The sequence below is a fragment of the Acytostelium subglobosum genome, assembly GCF_000787575.1.
Source record: "Acytostelium subglobosum LB1 DNA, scaffold: scaffold18, whole genome shotgun sequence".
Lineage (NCBI taxonomy): Eukaryota > Evosea > Eumycetozoa > Acytosteliales > Acytosteliaceae > Acytostelium > Acytostelium subglobosum.
Window position 1 is genome coordinate 231,892 of NW_012236515.1, and position 22,648 is coordinate 254,539.

At 44.7% G+C, this 22,648-nt stretch overlaps 10 protein-coding genes across 10 annotated transcripts; 8 read left to right on the forward strand and 2 right to left on the reverse strand.

Moving 5' to 3' along the window:
- Nucleotides 1–57: 57 nt before the first annotated feature.
- Nucleotides 58–513, forward strand: SAMD00019534_084030 (hypothetical protein; the record flags this gene model as incomplete). The annotated part of the gene is made up of 1 exon (XM_012896294.1): nucleotides 58–513. The coding sequence occupies one exon, from the start codon at nucleotides 58–60 to the stop codon at nucleotides 511–513; it is 456 nt and encodes a 151-aa protein (XP_012751748.1).
- A 410-nt stretch (nucleotides 514–923) lies between these two features.
- Nucleotides 924–6,406, reverse strand: SAMD00019534_084040 (hypothetical protein; the record flags this gene model as incomplete). The annotated part of the gene is made up of 8 exons (XM_012896295.1): nucleotides 924–1,043; nucleotides 1,107–2,217; nucleotides 2,294–2,309; nucleotides 2,662–3,985; nucleotides 4,054–4,557; nucleotides 4,633–4,831; nucleotides 4,927–5,030; nucleotides 5,096–6,406. 8 exons carry the CDS (start codon nucleotides 6,404–6,406, stop codon nucleotides 924–926), a joined length of 4,689 nt encoding a protein of 1,562 aa, XP_012751749.1.
- A 720-nt stretch (nucleotides 6,407–7,126) lies between these two features.
- Nucleotides 7,127–7,865, reverse strand: SAMD00019534_084050 (hypothetical protein; the record flags this gene model as incomplete). The annotated part of the gene is made up of 2 exons (XM_012896296.1): nucleotides 7,127–7,611; nucleotides 7,697–7,865. Coding segments are annotated over 2 exons (654 nt in total), but the record flags the coding sequence as incomplete, so codon positions are not given.
- A 1,811-nt stretch (nucleotides 7,866–9,676) lies between these two features.
- On the forward strand, nucleotides 9,677–10,785 carry SAMD00019534_084060 (hypothetical protein; the record flags this gene model as incomplete). The annotated part of the gene is made up of 2 exons (XM_012896297.1): nucleotides 9,677–9,890; nucleotides 10,004–10,785. 2 exons carry the CDS (start codon nucleotides 9,677–9,679, stop codon nucleotides 10,783–10,785), a joined length of 996 nt encoding a protein of 331 aa, XP_012751751.1.
- Nucleotides 10,786–11,106: 321 nt separating this feature from the next.
- SAMD00019534_084070 (hypothetical protein) lies at nucleotides 11,107–13,385 on the forward strand (the record flags this gene model as incomplete). Its single annotated transcript, XM_012896298.1, has 6 exons — nucleotides 11,107–11,209; nucleotides 11,267–11,566; nucleotides 11,662–11,749; nucleotides 11,847–12,451; nucleotides 12,520–12,733; nucleotides 12,797–13,385. The coding sequence occupies 6 exons, from the start codon at nucleotides 11,107–11,109 to the stop codon at nucleotides 13,383–13,385; spliced, it is 1,899 nt and encodes a 632-aa protein (XP_012751752.1).
- A 1,973-nt stretch (nucleotides 13,386–15,358) lies between these two features.
- SAMD00019534_084080 (hypothetical protein) lies at nucleotides 15,359–17,629 on the forward strand (the record flags this gene model as incomplete). Its single annotated transcript, XM_012896299.1, has 3 exons — nucleotides 15,359–15,385; nucleotides 15,484–16,507; nucleotides 16,581–17,629. The coding sequence occupies 3 exons, from the start codon at nucleotides 15,359–15,361 to the stop codon at nucleotides 17,627–17,629; spliced, it is 2,100 nt and encodes a 699-aa protein (XP_012751753.1).
- A 210-nt stretch (nucleotides 17,630–17,839) lies between these two features.
- Nucleotides 17,840–18,628, forward strand: SAMD00019534_084090 (hypothetical protein; the record flags this gene model as incomplete). Its single annotated transcript, XM_012896300.1, has 2 exons — nucleotides 17,840–18,031; nucleotides 18,116–18,628. 2 exons carry the CDS (start codon nucleotides 17,840–17,842, stop codon nucleotides 18,626–18,628), a joined length of 705 nt encoding a protein of 234 aa, XP_012751754.1.
- Nucleotides 18,629–18,830: 202 nt separating this feature from the next.
- Nucleotides 18,831–19,104, forward strand: SAMD00019534_084100 (hypothetical protein; the record flags this gene model as incomplete). The annotated part of the gene is made up of 2 exons (XM_012896301.1): nucleotides 18,831–18,983; nucleotides 19,090–19,104. 2 exons carry the CDS (start codon nucleotides 18,831–18,833, stop codon nucleotides 19,102–19,104), a joined length of 168 nt encoding a protein of 55 aa, XP_012751755.1.
- Nucleotides 19,105–19,645: 541 nt separating this feature from the next.
- On the forward strand, nucleotides 19,646–20,822 carry SAMD00019534_084110 (hypothetical protein; the record flags this gene model as incomplete). The annotated part of the gene is made up of 2 exons (XM_012896302.1): nucleotides 19,646–20,697; nucleotides 20,804–20,822. The coding sequence occupies 2 exons, from the start codon at nucleotides 19,646–19,648 to the stop codon at nucleotides 20,820–20,822; spliced, it is 1,071 nt and encodes a 356-aa protein (XP_012751756.1).
- A 442-nt stretch (nucleotides 20,823–21,264) lies between these two features.
- On the forward strand, nucleotides 21,265–21,732 carry SAMD00019534_084120 (hypothetical protein; the record flags this gene model as incomplete). The annotated part of the gene is made up of 2 exons (XM_012896303.1): nucleotides 21,265–21,427; nucleotides 21,518–21,732. Coding segments are annotated over 2 exons (378 nt in total), but the record flags the coding sequence as incomplete, so codon positions are not given.
- Nucleotides 21,733–22,648: the final 916 nt, after the last annotated feature.

The window sequence follows — 22,648 nt, forward strand, 5'->3', positions numbered from 1 at the left end:
AATCAAGATCTCCAAAGGTCCTTCTACAGCGGTATGTTTCTGTTTGTTTTTAAAATAATGCAGCGCTATCAAGTTAACTCACCGACAACAACTAATGTGTCGTCAGGCAAACACAAATTTCATGGCATCAAGTTTGAAGTAGGAATCCGACTGGATGGCTACATCGTTTGGGTTGGCCCTCCTCAACCAGGAAGCAAGCATGATTTAACCATCTTTGACGATGGAGAGTTGGCCAATGAGTTACTGCCTGGTGAGAAGATTTTGGCCGACTCAGCCTACGTCTCAAAGAACCACCCATTCGTTACACCAATTAAGAAACAGAGGAATACCAGAACAGTCACCAAGTTCCTCACAGTTGAACAACGCATCTATAATTTCCAGATCTCAAGATTGCGTATCAAGATTGAACACTGCTTTCCAAAGGTCAAGGCTCTCACGATGTTTGGCTCCACCCTATGGATCACAGCGCCACCACCTCGATCTATACTTCCGCGCAGCATGTGCCCTCATTAACTTTCAAAGCTTTGGAGTATGTTGAGCGATTGGTATGTTACCAAAATGAATGTAAATAAATGTTTGTTCTAGTCTTCAAGTCAAGTACCAGTGATGAATGTTTGAATGTTTGATCAACAGAGGAATACGTGTATTCCCAAAAATCTAATATTAATTTATGGAGCTGGCAGTTATTAAATAATAATAATAATGGACAAATACACCCATTTTATTCGTCTGAATGTTGACTGCTCAACTGTAGTGAATGTTGCCATATGGAATATCTTTGATTGGCAACCTTTGACAACATTGTTCGCAGGGTATTGAGTTGACTTGTAAAAGAGATCATTTTGTTCAAAGTCTTCTTCTTGTTGCCACTATATATGTCTGTTTTAAATGTTAGGACCATCCATCCACTCGTCCACTCGCAGTCAATCATCACACTTACTTCGCTTATGAGACTGGCAAAATGCTTCACACTTCTGTACAATTATCGATTTACACTTGGATCTTAGTTCCAACCATCCAATCACAAGTTTGCAATTGAGTATCTAGATTGGTTGATGGTTGGTTAGTTTGTTGGTTTGGAAGTTGATTCTTGAGAATATACATACATCTTGGTCCGTCATGCAACACTTGAAACAAATCCAGTAGGCATAGTTGGCTTTGTTGATGGGGTCGGTGAGGCAGGTAGAATGGTAAAATGATCCACAAGAGTCGCAGTCGATCATTGGTGATGTGCTCTCTTTGCATATCGTACAGGAGTGTGATGGTGTTGTGGCGATCGGTTGATTGGTTGTGGTCGTCGTCGTAGTCGTAGACACTATCGTTGTGGAGGGCTGGAGTGGTTTGGACTTCTTGCCAAACGATGGTATAAGTGGTAGTGGGGCTGTTGGAGGTTGTGAAGAGGTCGTTGATGTAGTCATAGCAGTGTCACATGGAGAGATCAATGAAGAGGAGGTGCATGCGGAGTTGATTGGTCCAGACGGAAGATCTGCTGGTGTGGTGTTGGGGGTGGATGGTGATAATAGCGACGAGGTCGCAGAGTGATAAAGTGAGGTCATGCTGGAAATGGGTGTGCTGGGCATTAGTCCAAGGGGGTCACTGCTGTGCGCAGAGAGTGGGGACTGGCAGGCACTCAATGGCGACCTGTTCTTCTTGGGCACGGGGGTCGTTGGTGTCTCGGGTGGGATGACAAGTGTGCCATCGTTGACGCTTCTGACAATGGAGGCCAGTGCGTCTGCCTCCTCATCGGTGACCCAGAAATTGGTTGCCAGAGGTGCGCGAATGATGGTCATCTTGCTCAGCAGGTCGTGGTCGTGTATCAAGCGCTTGGGTAGCAGCTCACGCAGCATTGAGGTGATCTGCACCTTGATGGTGTGGTGCTGGTTGGGCTTGGTCGTGTGCGAGTAGGACAGAGATTCGGTGTCCATTCGTATGGGGTCGCACATCGTGATGCCAGTGGCTGCAATGCCTGCATACTTGCCACACACCCAGATGTAAACAAAGTCACTCTTACGGATGTTGTCTGCGTGCTGACGCACGACCCACTCCATCTGATCGCCAACCTTCATGTCATTGAGCTCAGGTTTGTTCTTGGGGTTGCCGCTAAAGATCCACCAACGCGCCACGTTTGACGAGCCATCAGCCAGACGACTCCTTCTACCTCGAGCAATGCCTATTGTCTCATTGATTGTCGATCTACGCTTCTTGCTGTTGCTGTTGCTGTTGTTATTGTTGTTGTTGAGGTTGGGGCTGGGAGGTGTCTCGATCTTGGCCTTTTTCTTTGTCCTTGTCTCACGAGGTGATATCGGCTCCTCGACATTGATTGTGAAGTTACTGACATAGTTAGAGTAGCCAGGTCCACTTTGTTGTGTTGTCGTTGTCGTTGTGGTGGTCGTTGTTGGTGGGCATTGCCAGATCGACCCCGCCAAGTGGGAGATTGAGTKGGCGCAACACCGAGTGAATTGGCCATGCTGAGCAGTATCTGTGATCCTTCCAATGTGCCAGAGGTTGTGAGTGATGGTAGTGGTGGTGGTTGCGTAGTTGTCTGGGGTATCGCCGCAGACAATGCATTGTCCGTCATGAGGTTGGTGAACAGCTCAACGGCAGAGTGCGTCAGGGTTATGCTCTGGTTCGACTCGGTCAGCGCGTCGCCGCCGCTCGTACGAGGCAGGGTGTTGGTGTTGGTGTTGGTATTGCTGTGACTGGCTTCGTCGGACAGGAAGTCCTCCAGAGCGGCTCGATTTGAGGATGTCACGGCGCTGTCCTCATGTCCATTGAGTGATGCGTTGTTGTTGTTGAAATGAAGATGGGTCGAGGACGAGTCGGGTGATGTGGTCGCAACGCCAATCGATTGGAAACTCTCCGCCATGGGGATGGGCGACGCCACATCAGAGTTGGAGCCCGTGGAGGATTCCTTCTGCTGCTTGCGCGTCCTCTTCTTGGACGACCCAGTCGTGTAGGGCGTCGACGAGACGGTGGCGTCAAATGCTGAGGTGGTGGCTTGGGATGGCGGTGGTGTGGTGAGTAGTGAGCTGATCAATGTTGTCCTTCGTCGTGGAGTGACAACGGTGTTTGGCTGCTGTTGTTGCTGCTGCTGGGGCGTCGACAGGACGGGCTGTGCAATCAATCCCGTTACGGCAATGGGGATGGCCGACAGCATGCCATCGAACTGACGCGATGCATAGCCCTCGGACTCGATCTCCTCCTCGTTGAGCAGCTTGCCTCGTAGCAGCTCCTCGTACATGTATATCTCGGGCAGGTCGGTGAGGTGGGGCGACTCCTCTAGCAGGCCAACCTGGGTCAGGCACCCCAGACATATCTGACTCAGCTTCTTCAGTGTGTAGAATGGCTTGGGCTGTGCCATGGCGGCGATCTTGTGGCCCTCCTTTGACAAGATCCTTGCGTATGCGCTTGTGTACTGCTCCTGCAGCGAGGAGTCTGGTGTGGTGGTGCTAGTGAGGTTGGGGCTGGTCATCGACGCACCGAGGTCGTGATGCTGGTTGGGACAAGAGTCCGAGTGTGGCAATGACAGTGGTGGATGTGGGTGGCTGCCTGTGTGAGTACCCGATGAGGACAACAAGTATGGAGACTGTGGCACGGATCTCTTGAGCACCGATGGTGATGGCGACATCGACTGAACGAGTGGCGATCGAGGAGGAGGTGTCATCAACGCCGACATCTTTGGGAACATTGGTGATGCTGTATGGTCCTTTGTTGGTGTGTTGATGACATTGTTGTTGTTGCTGCTGTCATTGTTGTTGTTGTTGTTTGAGTCGACACGTTCCAACTTGGACACATCGTCCAGAAGCATATGATCGAGCTTCTCCTTCTTGATGTTGGCTAGTCCTGTACATCGCTGGCACTCCCACTTCTCATCTGGCACCTCCGTGAGTGGTGGGGAGACACAATATATGTGATAGCCATTGTTACAGGTATCGCACAAGACAAATGAGTCCTCCTTGTCGTCTTTGTTACATGCCTCGCACTTCTACATTTGTGGGTGAGTGGATGAGTGAGCGAGTGCGTCATCAAACCAATCGTTGACTGTCAACTTACGATCTGTGACACTTGGGAACAATCAGATGAGCAGAACCAGTCACCTTTGGGCACTTCGGGGAGGGGCGGGTCGAGGCAGCCAATGTGGAACACGCGGTCGCAGCTGAGACAGGACACCAATGACTTGGACTTGTTCATCTTGAACTTGCCGCGACTCTTGAGACTGTTGGAGATGAAGCAGATGAAGCATATATTGCGCCAGTCCTCGACAAACTCTTCGTCGAGATGGTCCACTTGTTGATGCTTGCTGAAATGACGATAGATCTGCAGAGGTGCCTTGGAGCCGCACATCAGACGGCTGATCTCGGGCCAGTCGTTGCCATAGATGTAGAGCAGCTCCTCAAAAAGCGCCGTCTCCTCGGGTGACCAGTTGAGATTGTGGAACATCTCCGATACCTTGCGCCAGATGTACGCGGGCATGTGAACCGCCGAAAGGTTGACGCCGTTGACCGTGGTGGTGGGGCCCACGGGCGTCAGTGGTGGCGATGAGATGAGGTCGCGCTGCTGATGTTGTTGATGATCGTGTTGTTGATGCTGCCTGCTCCTGCGTGTCAGGGCGTGATGCGATGGGTTGCTTACTTGGTTGTAGACTATGTAGCCCTGCTTGAAGTCTTGAAGGAATCGCCTGCTGATGTTGATGTTGTAGGGCACGTATGGCGTGACCTTGATGCACTTGGGCGTTACGACACCCTCCTTGATCACATCCTCAGCCGTGCGCTTCTTGCCTGCCGCCACCTCCTCTGCCGCCGCTGTCTCGCTCGATGAAGACTTGAGATGGCTTGACTCGCCCAATCGCAGTGGATGGATTGTGTAAACAATGTGTCATAAGGTCCCTCCTCGCACTCTGTCACATTGAAGGCTCTTGGCACCAACGGTGGATTATATATATCTTGCTCCAGGAAGTCCTGATGCAGTTGCTGCTCCTTTGTCAACACCTTCTTCCTGTTTGGTTCGAAAAACATTCTATTTACATTCGCCTGTTGTGATTGTATCGCGTTAGTATTCGTAGTCGTCAATCAATCACAATCACAATCATACATACCTGTTCGATCTTTTCTCGAAGTACTCTGTTGTATCCTTTCTCTGCGTCCTCGAGCGCCTTCCTCTCCTTTAGACTCTTGACGTAGGACTTCTCCTCGTCGGACGACGACTCTTCCTCTTCTTGTATGATCGATTCGATTGACATGCCCGAGCTGCTCTTGAGCAACACTAGCTGTTGTTGCTGCTGGTATGTCAGCGTGCTGAGTTGATCGTCGGCCATGTCGTCCAGCGATTCGTCATTGCCGTGGGCCGATAGCTGATCGAGCGGTAGGAGGTCAGAGTCCTGGGTCGCGCCCAGTTGCTGCTGGTCAAGTGAAAGTGATGATGAGACTCTGTAGCAATCCTTCAGAATCTTTGAACATGATGTCTTGCCGCTGAACAGACTGCTAAAGAGCTCACTGCCACCAATGTCGCCACCGTTGAACAGGGGTCTGTGCTCGGCGCGTCGCGACGAGAGCGACACTGTCTTGGGCGTGTGCGTCGGCTTGGTATGTGAGCTCTTTGTGCCATTGGCCTTTGATTTCTTGATGTTGGCGCCGCTGCCGCTGATGCTGCCCGGGCCGCCACTGACCATTGACGTGGGGAAAGAGAGCGCGGCCGATGGTCCACGGCCATGGTATTCTCGCAATGACTGGTCCTTCTTCTTCTTCTCGGCCTTGATCTTGGGTCCAACATGAAATGAAAAGCTGAACTCTGTTTCATTCTGCAAAGTGCCTAATGCCAAAGACGACGATGAGCTGAGCAGTTGGGGCGTGTTCACTGTGCCAGTCGGTTCCTTCTCGTCATCCGCGGCGGCAACATCGTTGTCCTCAATGTCGTTTGTGGCAGCACCAACATCATCCTTTTCCAATTGCTGCTCGGTCATCACAGTGTCCGTCGTCGACTCTTGTTGTTGTTGTTGTTGCTGCTGCTGTTGTATCTGTTGTTTTTCCTTGCATTCCATGAAGTTCATGTGATCTACATCGTCTACCTTGTGCACGATGTCGCTCGTATGGCCATTGCCGTTGCCGTAGCCATTGCCATTGCCGTTGCCATTGCCGTTGATATGATGGACACCACCATTGAGCTGCTCTGTTGTTGTCTTCTCCATCACAGGCTTCTCATGTTGCTGAACTGATGATGGTGGTGATGGTGGCACATCTACAACCTCCTCTGTCGCCGCTGTCGCCGTTGCAACCTCCTCTACTAGTGAGGGCACCGGTGTATCCTTTCGCATCGTGGGAGTGACCTCTGGAGGCGGAGGAGGAGACTTCCTGTCCACAAGGTGAAGCCCAGCAGCAGGGCTATCAGTGGTCATTGCTATAGTATCCATCATCATTATGATGTGCTGCTGCTCCTGATATTGATTAGCTGTCACTGTGTTTCACTTTGAATGATTACTTCAATCAATGTTGATTCAAGTGATTCAGCTCAACCTTTGCTTATGTGAGCAAGATAGTTAACTTAACTTTGTTGATTGATTGATTGAGTATTTGTTATGTTGTTGTTGTTATAGAGTGTGTGTGATGTGATGTATATATATCTCTATCTCCTTCTCTGTCTCTGTAACTGCTGCAATGTGTGTGTGAGTATGAATGAATGAGTCCAAGTATGTGTGTTTATGTGTTGTCACACATTTATTTAAACACATGTGTGTTCCCATTACAAAAAACAATGATAAAGTTCAAAAACAACTTCCTTATTTATAAAATTCATTTTCATTGTTTCCACGTCACATCACACACATACACACAAACAAAGCAATGACCTGGTGATGATGATGTTCGTCTATCTATCTATTAATAGTTAGTTAATTATTACATTTATTACAAGCAAACGGTAGTAGGGGAAGGAAAGAATGAATACTCTCATTGATTGAGACATTGGATATGTTCGAATGAAAGTATCGGCGGTGGTTGGATCAAAAAACTGCACATACAATGTGTAGTTTGTTGACCAAGTCAAGTACATGGGTAGTAGGGGAGGGAAGGGGAAGCTGATGGAGTTGTGGAATTGATCGATTTGATTGATTTGAGTTGCATAATGGTTATGACTCCAATAGTGATGCCTTGTTCATCAATGGTTGTCCAACTGTTGACTCTTTCGATAGTGATGGCTGTGACATTGCCGCCAGAACAGAGCAACTTGTGACAACACCTGCTGATGGTGATGTTGGAAGCATTGCTCGGTTTGGATTGGACCTTGGAGGATGAGTGTTTGTCGGTGTCCAGGTAATTGTTGGAGTTGGCTTTGTTGGGGAGGTTGTCTTCTGAGTCTGTTCCTGTTCCTTCTTGGTGGAGTCCTGTGATTGTTGATGTTGTCTCGGTTGTGGAGATGATCCATCTGGTAGAGGTGGATCTGACAGCTTCCTTATAACGTTCCAATGGTCTTGAACGAGCATCTCATTTGTATCGATCATTATCTTTCTGTTATCTATATCCTCCCAACGGCATTGCTTAGTGTGTTCATTCATTACAAAATACTTGTATTGGACAGACACATCCATAGAGAAACCAATCTTGACATCCCAGACATTGCCTATTCATTCAAATTGAATGTTTGTATGATTGATGTGAGTGAGACACTCTGTGTCGTCTCAACTTGACTCGACTGGATCACCTACCTGTGTTCCAAGTCATTCGTTTGGCTCGGGAAACATCCCATTCTCCGAGGTATGATTGGGAGCCAACGATGTACAAGTTCTCGCCAGGCTGAGTATTATAATCTATGAAGAATGTGACATTGTGTCCGACCAGCAATGATGAAGAAGAGCATCGAAACATGTTTTCTTTCTATCTTTCTTGGTATCCTTTTTGGAATCTTTAGAACGACCGCCGAGAGTTTAATGATTTCCGGAACCGGGGACTGGAATGTTTTGGTATAAATATAAAGAAAAAACTTGTTATAACAATGTAAATGTAATAAATTTATATGTATATGTTGTTGAAGGTTTGGATTAAGAAGTAAATGGCGGAGATGGAACGAGTGCAAGTATGTAAGTAAGTGTATGTTGGTGTGTGAGTGTATGTATATTCCTAAGTATGTGTAATAGAACGATTGAAATTTCCACCCTATTTGTTGTTGTGTTGTTTGTTGTTGTTGGTGTTTGGTCGATCCTTTCGTTCTGGAAAGGGGTATGTGTATGAATGGGAGTATATGAGATGGGTGAAGTTCTCTTTATGGTAGTGTGTGCGTGTGTGTGTATATGTTGGTAAAGGGTAATGGATGGGGGAATGGATGGTCGGTGAGCAAAGTGTATTTTAAGTTATGTCTCTCTGTGTCTTGGTTAATTGTGATTGGATGGATGAATGAATGAGTGAATGAGTGAGTGAACAAGACATGAGGAGTAGGAGGAAGTAACACTGTGGATAGCGGAGTGGAATGGAGTGAAAGTGAGAAGTGATTGGGTATGAGTGGGCAGGTCGTAGTGAGGTAAGGTGAAGTGAAGGTGAACTCATATCATTCATACTTGGTTAGACACGATTTAACACACACACAAACAAACAAACAATCATCATCCTCCCCATAATCATGATTGTTGTTGTATTAGTGTTGTTGATGTTCGTATGTATGTTTGATGTGTTGTGTAAACAATGGTCAGCCAATCACTTTGGAATTTAACTTGTCCCAACAAGAATGTTAGCGTATGGTAAGCTCTCTAGGAGAGAGAGTTTAAAGTGTTCAACACTTCCCAATAGTTGCCCATCATTAGTGACCTGGCACCAATCTTTATCTACCGCCATGAAACGTCAATCTAGATGAGTGATGATCACCTCTGGTGATGGGTACTTTATGGTAACGTTTGTAAAATGATATGGATAAAAGTTATTTGATTTAATTTTATCCTGATTTTGTGACTTGGGCAGAAAACGAGATGGACGAAGGAAGGTATGAGGTGAAGTCGTCTTGAAATGAAATCATCATTGTACTCGTTGGCTTCAAAGTCGGATGATTAGTATGGATTTATTCATACAATGTGCCATCTGACGCAGTCCAATGAAAACAACAGAGTGAATCATGATGGTGCACATTTAATTAGCAACCGATAGTTGTACTCTGCGTGGGTCTTCTGTTCATTGTATAACAATTAGTCGTTTGTCAGTAGTTGTTCCAACATCTCCCCTCCAAACTTCAAAACATAAAGATAAACTTAACTAATCATAGGTAGTCATGCGACATGTTCCTTATTCTCTTGTTTCAGTACTTGTTGTCAAGCTATCTTGTTGCCATTACTTGCATGACAACACTGCAACAAAAGCAAAGGAACGTGCCAAGTGTCGACAATCGCAAGACCAATGTCTGACCTCTCTACCCACAAGCCCTTTCTTTTTTGGGACCACTTGATCACGAAAAACTGGTGGATTGGCTTTTGGTGTGAATGTGGATTGACAACTGATCGATGGGAGAGTTCCCAGTCCATAACATATTCATTCATTAATATTGATGAACAATTACAACTACTAGTACTTATAATTGTCAAGAAAGTGAGGAAATAGAGTCATCAGGAATAGGGCAGCGAGTGTAGCGCCGCAAACAAATATCACTACATACCAATATATAAGATTTATTTATTAAAAGATTAAAGGATTAGGACAGTCAATCAATGTCTTCGAATAGGTTTGAGATCATTGGTTTGGTCTACTTTGGTCAGGGAAGTGGACTGCCGCACCAGATACAACTTGATCTCGAGATCACCTTGTTGGCATGGCACTTTACACTTTTGGTTAGCAGTGCCTTCCTACTCTGGTGGTCCAATCGATATCGACCCAATCGATTAACCAGACTTGTATATACTATAATATTAATACATTGTATAGGTAGGTATAGTATATGACATGCGGTGATTCATAAATTGACGAGTGAAGGTGCTAACCCAACATCAACCACGACCCACAACATCCGCGATATCAACAACATCAACAACATACAGCAAAGACAATATCAGACTCATTGTTTGTATTATTGCTTACAGTTGATATGAATGCATTGGGCGCATCGATAGCGTTTGAAGCATTCGAGATTATGGCCATCGTGACTTATTACTGCATGTTTGGCATTGTACTGTTCAGTTGGATAGAGGTGGTGTTCCGCGTCGAGCACTTGGGCCACGGCGAGGACAAGGTCAGAATGCTACGCAATGTCTTTTGTGTGTTCACATCGATGTGGATCTCGGCGGTGTTCATCATCAGCGAGACCTATCTAAACATCGACCAGGAGGTGGCCATCATGGTGTTTGGCGTCGGCATGCTCATCATCTCTGGCTTCTCATTCGCACTGTCGATCGCCTTCATTGTCTACTGGGTAAAACTGCATCGCATGGTCACTGCGCTGCAGATCCACCAGACGACGCAACGCAAGGTGTTCCTGGTCAAAGTGGCCGTCGTCACCATCATCTTCATCCTGTGTCTGGACGCCAAGATTGCGCATTACTTTATCAACGTGCGTCGTCCATTTGTCGCCAGCATCTGGGATCTGTACGCGCTGAACTACTTCCCCGAGGCGTTGGCTGTCACTGTGGCTCTGGCCTTCTTTGGCTCCAACATGAAGTCGGTGGACTACTCCGAGGACTTTGGCGCCAAGAACAACTACACGGCACGCACCGATACAGATCACCACTTGAACAAAGATGAGCAACGACGAGGATTAATTCAGGACGACGAGTCCACCACCACCAGTTACGGATCATACGACAGCTACTACACCGTCCAATAAGGACATGTTTGTTGTTATTGTGCCAGTCCAAAGGTTCCACATATCGTCATGACCTTTTATATGGGATGGCACATGTCTGTCTATCTATCCTCTCTCTTTCATTACCTCTTTCCATCATAGCTATTAAAAACAACCTCCCATCTCATCAAGTGTGTGTTCTTGTATCGTTTCGCCGTGTATCCTTCTCGTCAACTCCCACGGCAACACGCGTCTTGAGTGACTTCTGAATTTTAGTCAAACGACTTGCAAGTTCACTTTTAATGAATCTTTTAATGCATTCACAAGTGATAGAGATAGAGATATAAATAGAGATATATAGAGATGTCAAAGAGGGAACTTGAACAAGATGATGGTCAAGCTGAGACCAGCACGACCAACAGCGGCAACGACAACGATACAGAGGCATCAAAGAAGAAGCATAGGAGTATGAAATGAAAGAATGAATGAATGAGTGATGATACTGACATCATCGTTACAATAGGAGAACTACCATTTGAACATATATACTTGGATAACTTACCAAAGACAGAGATGTATGAGCGTAGCTTTATGCATAAGGACGCATGTTCATCAGTATACGTGACAAAGACAGAGTTTATAATCACTGGTGATATACTAGGTTATATCAAGTTCTGGAAGAAACAGCCAGTTGGTATAGAGTTTGTCAAGACATTCAAAGCGCACAATGGACTGTTCTCAATGAGTGTCAGCTACGACGGACTGTGGCTGTGCTCCGTTGGCATTGACAAGAATGTCCGTATATTCGACATCAACAACTTTGGTATGTTCGTTCGTTGGACTCATGAGTTGGGGACACGCCACAGACTGACAGATTGACTGACCGACACTTGGACACGTGTACCTTTGATCACACAGACATTGTAAACTCATTCAAGTTGGACTATTTACCATTGACATGCCAGTGGATATATGGAAAGGAGTCTGGCAAACAACTGGTGGCAATGTATGTGTCAAAGCCTCGCGATGATCAGGCCAAGGAAGACCTGGCACTCACATACTCAATCAATCACAATCAATCAATCACAATCAATCAATTGTAGATCAAGCCGCGAATCACCAAACATATATATATACGATGCCAAGTCTGATCTGTCATCAGTTGCACTACATACATTGTCAATCCATCGAAAGCCCGTACATCTGATCAAGTACAACAATGCACATCGATCAGTTATCTCTATAGACTTGGCTGGTTCAATCGAGTATTGGTCACCGGATGAGGACTACAAGGAGCCCAGCGCATCACTGGACTTCTCGCTAAAGATGGACACCGATCTCTATTGTTTGCTCAAGGAGAAGACCGTGGCCATGTCACTCGAGGTCAGCGGCAAGGGCAAATACTTTGCTGTGATGTCACGTGATCGCAAGGTGCGCGTGTTCACCTTTTCGACAGGCAAGCTTCACAGGGTCTACGACGAGTCGTACGCCGTGCTCAGTCAGCTTCAGAAGGAGGAGGACACTGTATATCACATCGATCCCAATGACTTTGGCCGACGAATGGCCGTTGAGCGTGAAATTGAGGCTGTGTTTGATGCGGCCGTTCAGCCGGACAGCCTTCTCAAGAGTGCGCCACCACCTCCATCCAACATCCTCTTTGACGAGACTGAGAACTTTGTAATCTATCCAACGTTGGTTGGAATCAAGAGTATGTATTGGTTTGGTGGCATGGCATAGCAAGCGCGGACATTCATACTTACCATCACTACATTATAGTCGTCAACATCGTCACAAACAAAGTAGCAAGGGTACTTGGAAAGATTGAGAACACGACTAGATTCCTTGGATTGGCGTTGTATCAAGGAAAGAATGAGGGCGATGTATTCATGGGCACAAAGAAGAGAGATGTTGACCCTGACCCAACACTATTCTGTTTGGCGCACAAGAAACAGAGATTCTACATGTTCACAAGGAGAGAGCCAGAGGACTCGTATGTATCCGACATCATTGAAAGACTTGAACAACATACTCACTCAATCATTCAATCAATTAGTGGAAGTGCCGAGATGGGAAGAGATGTATTTAATGAGAAGACGACAAAGGATGAACATTTGATGCTGCAGAATGCCGCAAGACAATTGCCAAAGAATGCGATTATACATACGACTGCTGGAGACATTAGCATCATGTTGTTCCCAGACGAGTGTCCAAAGACAGTGGAGAACTTCACTACACATGCCAAGAATGGCTACTACGACGGCATCATATTCCATCGTGTGATCAAGGGCTTCATGATACAGACGGGCGATCCACAGGGCGACGGCACAGGTGGCACCAGCATCTGGGGCAAGGACTTTGAGGATGAGTTCAGTCGCAGTCTCAAGCACGACAGGCCGTTCACCGTGTCGATGGCCAACGCAGGCCCGGGCACCAATGGCAGTCAGTTCTTCATCACCACCGTACCAGTTTCGCGACTCGACAACAAGCACACAGTATTTGGACGTGTCTACAAAGGACAGGATGTCGTGCTTCAGATTGAGGGTGCCAGGACTGATCGCGAGGATAGACCAATGGAGGACATCTCAATGGTCAGCATTAAGATCACCAACGATGTTCCAGACGAGTATAAACAGAAGAAGTGAGTGAGTTAGTGAGGGTTGGTAGATCAACTTACCCCTCGAGGCTCACGATCATTCATGTGAACAGGTCTACCCAATGCCATGGTGTTCCATGCATGTGTTGAATAGTTTGCAGGTTGTTGGACGATGATGAAGATGATAATAATGATGATGATGATAATGTTGTAGTTGGCGATCTGTTTATGTGGCCAATGCGGAAGAGGAGACACGAGGAGATCGATGGTGCCATTCGATTACATTGGTCAGTATTCAAACACACACAAACACCGAGACTTTAGACCAACCATCAACCAAAGTTCATCAGACAAAACCGACACAACACCTCGAGACTGGACTTCCCAATTCCACACAACCCCCCAAACGATCCATTGGGGCTGGGGCCAAAGCCCCGTTTTTTTTTGTACACTAAGTGGCAAAAAGTCCGCCCGTTTTGCATCCCGATCTTAGATGCCAACGCGTGTTTGGTCGAAGGACCTCTATGTCTCTCACAATTGTCGGTTACTTTAGATTAAATAATATTAAATGGTCCACCGTCTCGGTGTACACACACACAGACGTCGAATCAGTATCCATGCGTGTAATGTGAAGGATCAGAGTCAGGACTGGCACAGACCCCAGGTCATCATCGTCAGGTCATTCCCATCACAGCAATGGTGCACTCTTGAGTCTCGACAAGTCTCAACCCACACACCCCTATCACCAATCCATTCCATTCCAATCCAATCACTCGTCATCATTCATTCATTCATTCATTATCACACCTCACACATACATATACCTAGCATCCATCCATCTATCTATACATCTATCCATCTATCCATCTCAATTGTAACAATACACCCTGGTCCATCCCAGCCAGCTACCTACCATCATTACACTACTACTACTACTACTACAACTATACTTTCATTCAATCTCCATAATAAGTGATAAGAAGATAGACACAACACACAGGTTGACATTGACTTTGACTCCATTGACCAAGAGAGTAGATACAGACAGATTTCATGTAAGTTGACATTAATGATGTAAATGATGTGTGAATAATATATAAGTTATACCTGGAATATGTTATGTTATGTGTAAGAAGAAGTAGTTGGGACCGACATGACAAGACATGCATCACGTGATGAGTGCTTTTTGGAAGGTGGCCGTTGTAAATGGGAGTTGGTAGACATTGTGGTACAATGATCATTATCTATTGCAAACCAATCAATCAATGACAACTCCATCCATCCATTTCATTCATCCACTCAATCATCATCATCATGATTGAATGATATATCTTTGTGTTGTTGTTGTTGTTGCAACTACTCCACACCCACCACCAACCCACCCCTCGATAACACCTGATATAACGCTTGAAGTGAATGATAAGATAGAGATATTATGTGTAGTGATAGAGATAGAGACTGTGTTTTTGTGTTGTGGTCAACTTTAGTCGACTGATGTGTGTTGTATGTGTCGTTTGTCGGCAAGTCAGTACATCATACCACACTCACCACACACTCAATCAAACATATACGATGGACACATTCATCAAACAAACAACAACAACACTGGAAGTTAAGACGGCCAACCAGACCTTATCACCTGCCTTATGTCATATATATATATAACGGCTGGCACCTACCATCCATCCAATCCATCCAACAATCCTTAATCAATGTTGTATTTGAAGACGATGGCGATGACCACAACGACAACGATATAACCATGATAACATCTTCTTCTTTATACTTCCATTCAATTCAACACACAATCCTTCAATACCCAATCCCTCATTCCATCCCTCTTTCCTCCTCCTCCAATCAATCGAGTCCCAAACTTGTTAATTGTCACAATCTATCACAATCAATCAATCCAAATCAATCAATCACTCAATCAAACATCCATATCCAAACTCATCAATGTACATTAATATTGTTTAGAACTAATTAGTTAGTTAGTTATGTTGAATATGATGTCCCAATTACATGTCCAGTCAACTCCATCTACACCACGTACATGGCGTCATCCTACAAGTTCGACAACAAACCTAACCTTAAACACCTATATACTCAATAATCAAACTCAAACTCAAACTCAAACTCAACAACAGTGTAACACTATAATCAATTTCCAGTCAATATATTTTGTACACTTCCAATATCGTTGTACATTCTCATCGAACGCGAATAATAACCAAGTCAACGACGACGACGAAGTAGACAGCCACAGATACAGCCACAGTCACAACAACCACACCCACACACTCCAACATCACTACCAATTCATTATATATTCACCTCTGTATAACTGCATCACCGTCATCAACTTAAAAGTGGCGTCATTCTTTAATAAGCTACACTCGACGTTCTCGTCCGAGTCCAGGTCGGCCACCTCACCAAAGAAGTCGCCAAGGACCCAGGCCTCACGTCCAGCCGTCCTCTCACCACGTTCATCCCCAGTGCTCCAACACGCGCGAGTCCAGCAAAATGACGAGCAGCCAACCTCACCTTATCAACTGCGCAACAGCGGTGAGGCGCGCGAGGCTGGCAGCAGCACCAGCAGTGGACATGGACATGGACGCGGATTCCTGACCTCAAGTCTCAAGAGCATCAAAAGAAGATTCAGCATCACGATCACTTCATCTTCGGACGAGGAGAGCACTTACTCTTCATGCAGCTCGTCTACAGCGTCACAGACTGATTCACAGAGCAACTGTTCCAGCCTCAAGAGCAGCTCAAGTTCGATCGACTTTGAGACCGACCCAGGTTACAACGACCCATCGTCCATCAATGAGGAGAGCGAGGTTGTCATTGAAGACTACTTCACTACGTATTCGCCCACCGAGACATACGGCCTGAGGAACAGCAAGTTGAAGCGTTGTCCAACCACCTTGACCAGATTCTATTTGTTGGAACGCTTCCCCGAGGAGGTCGAGCTGTCCATCGTCTCCCACCTCACCGCACAAGACCTCATCTCACTGTCAATGGTTAACAAGCACTTCAACCGTCTATCCAATGACCGCACCCTTTGGAAGAAGGTGTGCAAGCGTAACGAATGGCGCTCGGCCATGAAGTATGATCCATCCTTTGAATACAAGGAATACTACTTTGAGAAGAGAGCCATAACTGCACAGAGTAAGTAATCAACGATGATAAATGAGTGTGAGTTGTGTGAGGCCCAACTTACTAACCTTTCCTTGGTACATAGACTGCTTCAGATGGATAACACCAAAGTTTGCAGGACAGATGCCGACAAAGAGGTTCAAGCATACTTCAACCTTTGTCAATGGCAAGATCATATTTATAGGAGGACAGGAGACAGATACAAAGAGATTCAATGATATTATATACTATGACACCGCAAACAATACGTTCTCGCGACCAATGATCAAGGGCGACCGTGTGCCCAACTTCTCCCGCCACACCTCAACGCTGGTCGGCAACAGCATCTATATATTCGGTGGCTACGATGGCCATGGCACAAACTTTGACTTGGCCGTCTTCAACACAGCCAATCGCACATGGACTAATGTGCCCAAGGAGTTTGTCCTTGGCGCTGCGCCCGTGTCTCGTACCAACCACGCATCGGCAGCAGTAGGCTCAACTGTGTATATATTTGGCGGCAACAACAACGATCAGTTTGGTCGCTACCAGGTGCTGGACGACCTGCACGCACTCAACACCGAGACAATGACATGGGAGCAACCCGAGGTCACTGGCGAGCGACCATGCGCCCGCAGCGGTCATTGCATGACAGCAATTGGCAAGAAGTTATATGTCTTTGGCGGTGGCATCTGGAACGAGACCAATGGATGGACTGACAAGTTCAATGACGTTCATGTGTTTGACACGACCACGCGCCATTGGACCAAGGCCATGACCAAGGGCGAGGTGCAGACCAGCACTTTCGCCATCTCCTTCGCCGTTGGCCGCTATATGTTCATCTTTGGCGGTGGCAGCAAGCCACGCCACTTTGTCACCAACGATATTTACATACTGGACACCGAGATGATGGAGTGGACCACGCCATTCATCGCGGAGCCTCGTCCACCCGCACGCGACATGGGCACTGCCTGTGTGGCGGGCGGCGATGTATACTTCATGGGTGGATACGCAGGCGGCGCCATTGAATACTTTAACAAACTGCACTTTAGTCATAAGATCCTAACAAACATTGCCATCCAGCAGTCGTCACTCTGTGGCAGTGGTGTAGGCAACACCAATAGCCTGTTATTACAAGGTAACAGTGTGATGTAATAAACTAAGTAACATATATTATTATTACCTTTTAAGGAAAGATTCAGATCATTCACTCATCAGGATATTTGTTCCTTTTTTGGCCAACAGATCCTTTCCACGAATCACAACATTGTTTATCCTTTTGAAATGAAAATAATAGCTCTGCAACACATTCATTATTCAATATTACTTCAAACAAATAATCAAAGAGATAATAACTATTCGAATATGATGGACGAAGAGTTAAACATAAAGTTGTTTAATACTTTGGTATATTTGTTAGAGAGATGCGCTAGCCTTGATAAGCAGTTACCTTCACAATCATTCTTTGATGATGTTGTTAAGACAGTTGAGGAAGCACGCAGATCAAACTTTAAGGCAACCAATATTGCCTTTGACTTGTTACCTCAGGTACTCAATGTAAGTACATTACATGATCATTTCAATCAATCAATCAATCACAATACATAGTACTCATATACACAAACTCGAACAACGATATAGATTGCCAACCTATTTAAATATGGATGGGCTATAGATATTTGGTCCTTGTTGCCAGTGGCCATCTCAGAACTTGGTATGGGAGTGATCACTGTCAAGTCATTCATTAGTCATCTTTTACAACGCCAGCAACGAGGCGATGTCAACATCAATTTGTTTGACTTCACCCAGGTCTGTCTTCGCATGCCCCTCGTCTTCCCAAACTTGGGGCTCACTTTTCTGTTTCACCGAGACTTCCTCAATGCACTCGTCGATACTCTCGACGTTGACCAGATGGACGCCCTTTTGCCACACTACATTTCACTGCTCATCAAACGTCTTGATGATGGAACTGAGTTCTACTCCAACTTAGTTGGGATATATGGCACAGAACTCTTGGAGGAACCGCTGGACAAATGGTTCTTGGAATTACCTCCCGATGAATGTACTCCTGGAAGATTATTCTATCTCGTATATATGAGCAACAAATCATCATCAAAATTACTCAGCAAGAACAAACAAGAGGTATTCGAGTAGGTATCATCAAACATGTTACAAACGTCAGTCCATCATCAATCTCACCATCTAATCACTTGTCAACTATCCTTTCAGATTTATAATATCTGCAGCAACCAAACGGCTCTGCGCAACGCCTTCAATCCAATCTGGAATCACTGATGTGGTACGAATCATTATGGACGAGAAGTTGCTCCAAAATGAGGATAATCAATCAAGGCTCATGATCATTGTCACCGATATACCTCACCGTGATGCCATGTTCTCCATCTTCCACCAATACATCCCAACTCAGTCCTTAATGAACTCCTTTATATACCTCAGCCCGTTCAATAGGAGCATTCTAATGACAAGGATGGGGAGGTCATTCCAAGAGGTAAGTTATATTAATAATCACATCAAAATCAGACAATGTCAACTAACATCATGTTTGATTGTCAGGTCTACCAAACCTACGAACATATATTTTTAATGGATATTAGATTGGATGGAAGTAATTACAATTCGCTCATTCAGCTTGAGGGATTATCAAAGTGCTTCAACTCTTCAGACGACAAGTCACTATCTCTTCTCGATCCACTCATTCAACATATCTCTTCACTTGACACTAATAGAATATACCACAACTCTCCACCTTGCGACAATGATATAAATGAAAGGATCATTGATGCTCTGTATGATTTTGCCGATATGATCAGTGGACGGCCATCCGGCAAACCTGCCTCAGACAAGCTCACACATATGGCTGTCGCTATGCTCCAAAGGTGCTTCCTAGCCTATCCCTTTGTCCAGTCAATTGTGGGCAGACATACTAATTTCAAACAATCAATGTTGGACAATTTGGAGACTCTCACCACCCGAAGATTTGGCAACCTCCAAATATTTATTTTAGGATCTCAACTTTCATGGTTTGACAAACATCAAAGATCAATGATACTTCGCAATCTGGTGTCATTCAATATGCTTTACCAGGCAACGCCATTCATCAACTCATCCCCCACTCCAGATGAAGAATGGATATCATTCATTGACATGATTATGGAACCCAGCAGAGAACTTCAGCTAGAATGGTTAAGAGTCTCTGGACTCGACCTCAATCTTCTGAAGCCCATTTATCACAGGCTCAAGTATGCCTACTGCCTACAATTGGTCACCAATTATGGTAACCCATATATCGAAACCAAGAACAAACTTCCTTACCAAGTCGACAAGGAGCAACACGCCCTCTTCAAGCAATTCAAACAACAATCATTCACATGGTCGTACGTTGCAAAGAAGAAGCCCATACCTTGTTGGGAGCCAGTTTGGTCTGGGGTTGAGTTGCCCAAGCTCATACTACAACACATAATTGAACTATTGTTGTTTGACAACAACACCAACTCCAAGTGGAAGGTTGCACTATCAACAGTGTCCACTCAGTTCCATGGCATCTGCACATCATTATTGTCACACATTCCCATCCCACAAATGGAAATCCTCTCCAAGATCCGAAACATTGGCTCGCCATTCTGCCTGTTCAAACATCCACCACTCCACATCTCCACTGATAAAATACGCTTCATCCCCAAGAAGGACATGGCGCAGTGTCTTGATCGCCTGGAATCCTTGAATGTGGTTTTATGGTCATATTTACTTCCATTATCTATTCTATTACCTATAGTCCACGCTAAACATCTCAAGCACATCAGCTTTATGGACGAGACCGTTCAAGGTGGCCCCCCTCTCTCAGGGTTCAGACTCCAAGAACAATTCACCTCATCAATCAAACAAATACCACCCGTTAGTTTGTCCAACCAAGAATACATCAAGTTGTTGTACGAGAACTACATTTCACCAAATGCAGCGACTCTTCAATCTGTATCAATCAAATGCCAGTTTCCATTCAATCTTTTGGAAACACTAAATTCAAACAACCTCCAACATGTTGACTATTCCTTCTTGGCCATTCTAGCTAGAGGAAGAGAGCTCCTATATGAAGAGTTGGCTTTGACACCTCAACAGTCCTTTGATCACATTACATCCATCGATATATCCAAGTGTAGATACTGGGATCAATTGGACAAGATCAACAAGGTGTTCAGGATGAAGATGTATCATTCAAGCGATAATGATGATCATATTCATGGAGAGCCAACTAGTACGCTCGAACAACTTCAGAGTTTCTACAACAAGTCACAACGACTATCTCATTTGGAGATTGATGTTGATGACCTGAGCAACATAACTCAACTACTTCCCTCTGATGGGAACCACAATCATTTATCAATCAGAACGATCACTATTTGTATTCAATGTATTTCATCAGTGATCAGTGCTCAAGTGAATGGATCACTTCAAACTCAACTGGAATCACTCTCTACCCTTCTCCACAAACCAATCTATCAAAACATGGAGAGACTAACAATATTAATCAAAGACAGCGATATTATTCCTCATCAATCGATCAATCTCCTAAGTCCAAATATGGCATCACCAACATTTTCATGGCCATGTCCAATCTCATATGAACAGCCTCCAATTAAATATTAATTTATTATTAATATTATTAGTATTATTTACATTGATTGATTTTTCAATGACTTGAAAAAGGACCAGATGTTCAAAAAACACATCATTCGCGAAAAGAATCAAAGATGTCAACACAACAGATAATGAATAACTCAAGGACAACAGTATTACACTTGTATAGACAGTTGATATACTATTCAAAGCTACTGCCCAACATAAATGATCAAAAGACAAAGATAAATGAGATACAAACAAAGTTCAGACAAAACAAGAATCTAACAAACATCACAGAGATAACCGATTGTTGTAAAGGTATTGATTGATCGAATGATTGAATGATTGAATGATTGATTACATTGCAATGTATTGTCTAACAACAAACAACTTGATATGATATGATAGATGCTGAAAAGAAGTTAAAGTTCTTAAAGGTGATTGCTCCTAGGGCACCAGGACAACAACAGGGCATTGCAGGAAAGTATACGATGGAAGATGGCAAGCTGGTAGATAGTCAACAGAAGGAAAAGGAGAAGAGAATGTATAAAGATCAAGGAATTGATATCATGGATTATAGAAGACACTTGCATCTTTTAAACAGACAGCACTTTGGTGGAAGATCTTAAGACGACACATGCATGGTCATCATCACATATACACGTTCGAACTCATTGCAATGCACCTTTAGCAAGCCACTCCAAGCCAAGCCATTCCATGAATCGATCCCATTCAAACCGAACAATGCATCATTGAGTCGGTTGATTGGTTGGTACGAATGGACCTCAATCATACGTTGCACTTAATGCGATATACGAATATAAACATTGGCAACAACGAACACTACACCTCCATTTATAATCAATCAACTTTGTTCTTATAAAGGACTATTGTTGGTATTTCTGGCTAATCACAACTGACTACCTATGCGACACTGACTGACTTCACTTAACTGCATTGTACACTCTATCCCCATTCCTACTTTTTAAGAGATGGATTAATGGAGAGATGGATGGACTAATGTAGTTGTTGGCATCAATCACAAGTATGCTCAATGATTCATTCATTCATTCATCCACTGCACAGATGACTATCACATGATGATAATGGTAGTGGGGTTGTTACCAACCTGTCACCTATCACTCTCAATCTGAATCCACAGTTGATTGCAGTCAGGTGGCCACCAGACATATATACAATGCATTTTAAGATCTCAACAACCCCTACCCTTTATGATCTTGAACTGAACTGGCCATTCCATTTGGATATTCATACTCTCTGATTATGTGTATGATACTTAATGTCTGTTTGATTGAACCGACAATGTTTCCTAATTGGTACATCAACTTTGGAAATGAACCAATCAATCAACTTGGATTGTTTGTTTGTGTTTGTGAACACCGCCTGGTACAAACACATTTATGGAGTTGAGTTGAGACTGGAAGACAGGCTGGCTGGATAACAATGTGATCACACCTGACTGATTGGATGGACGTCCGTCGATACATATTCATATATACGTATGAGTGAACAACAACA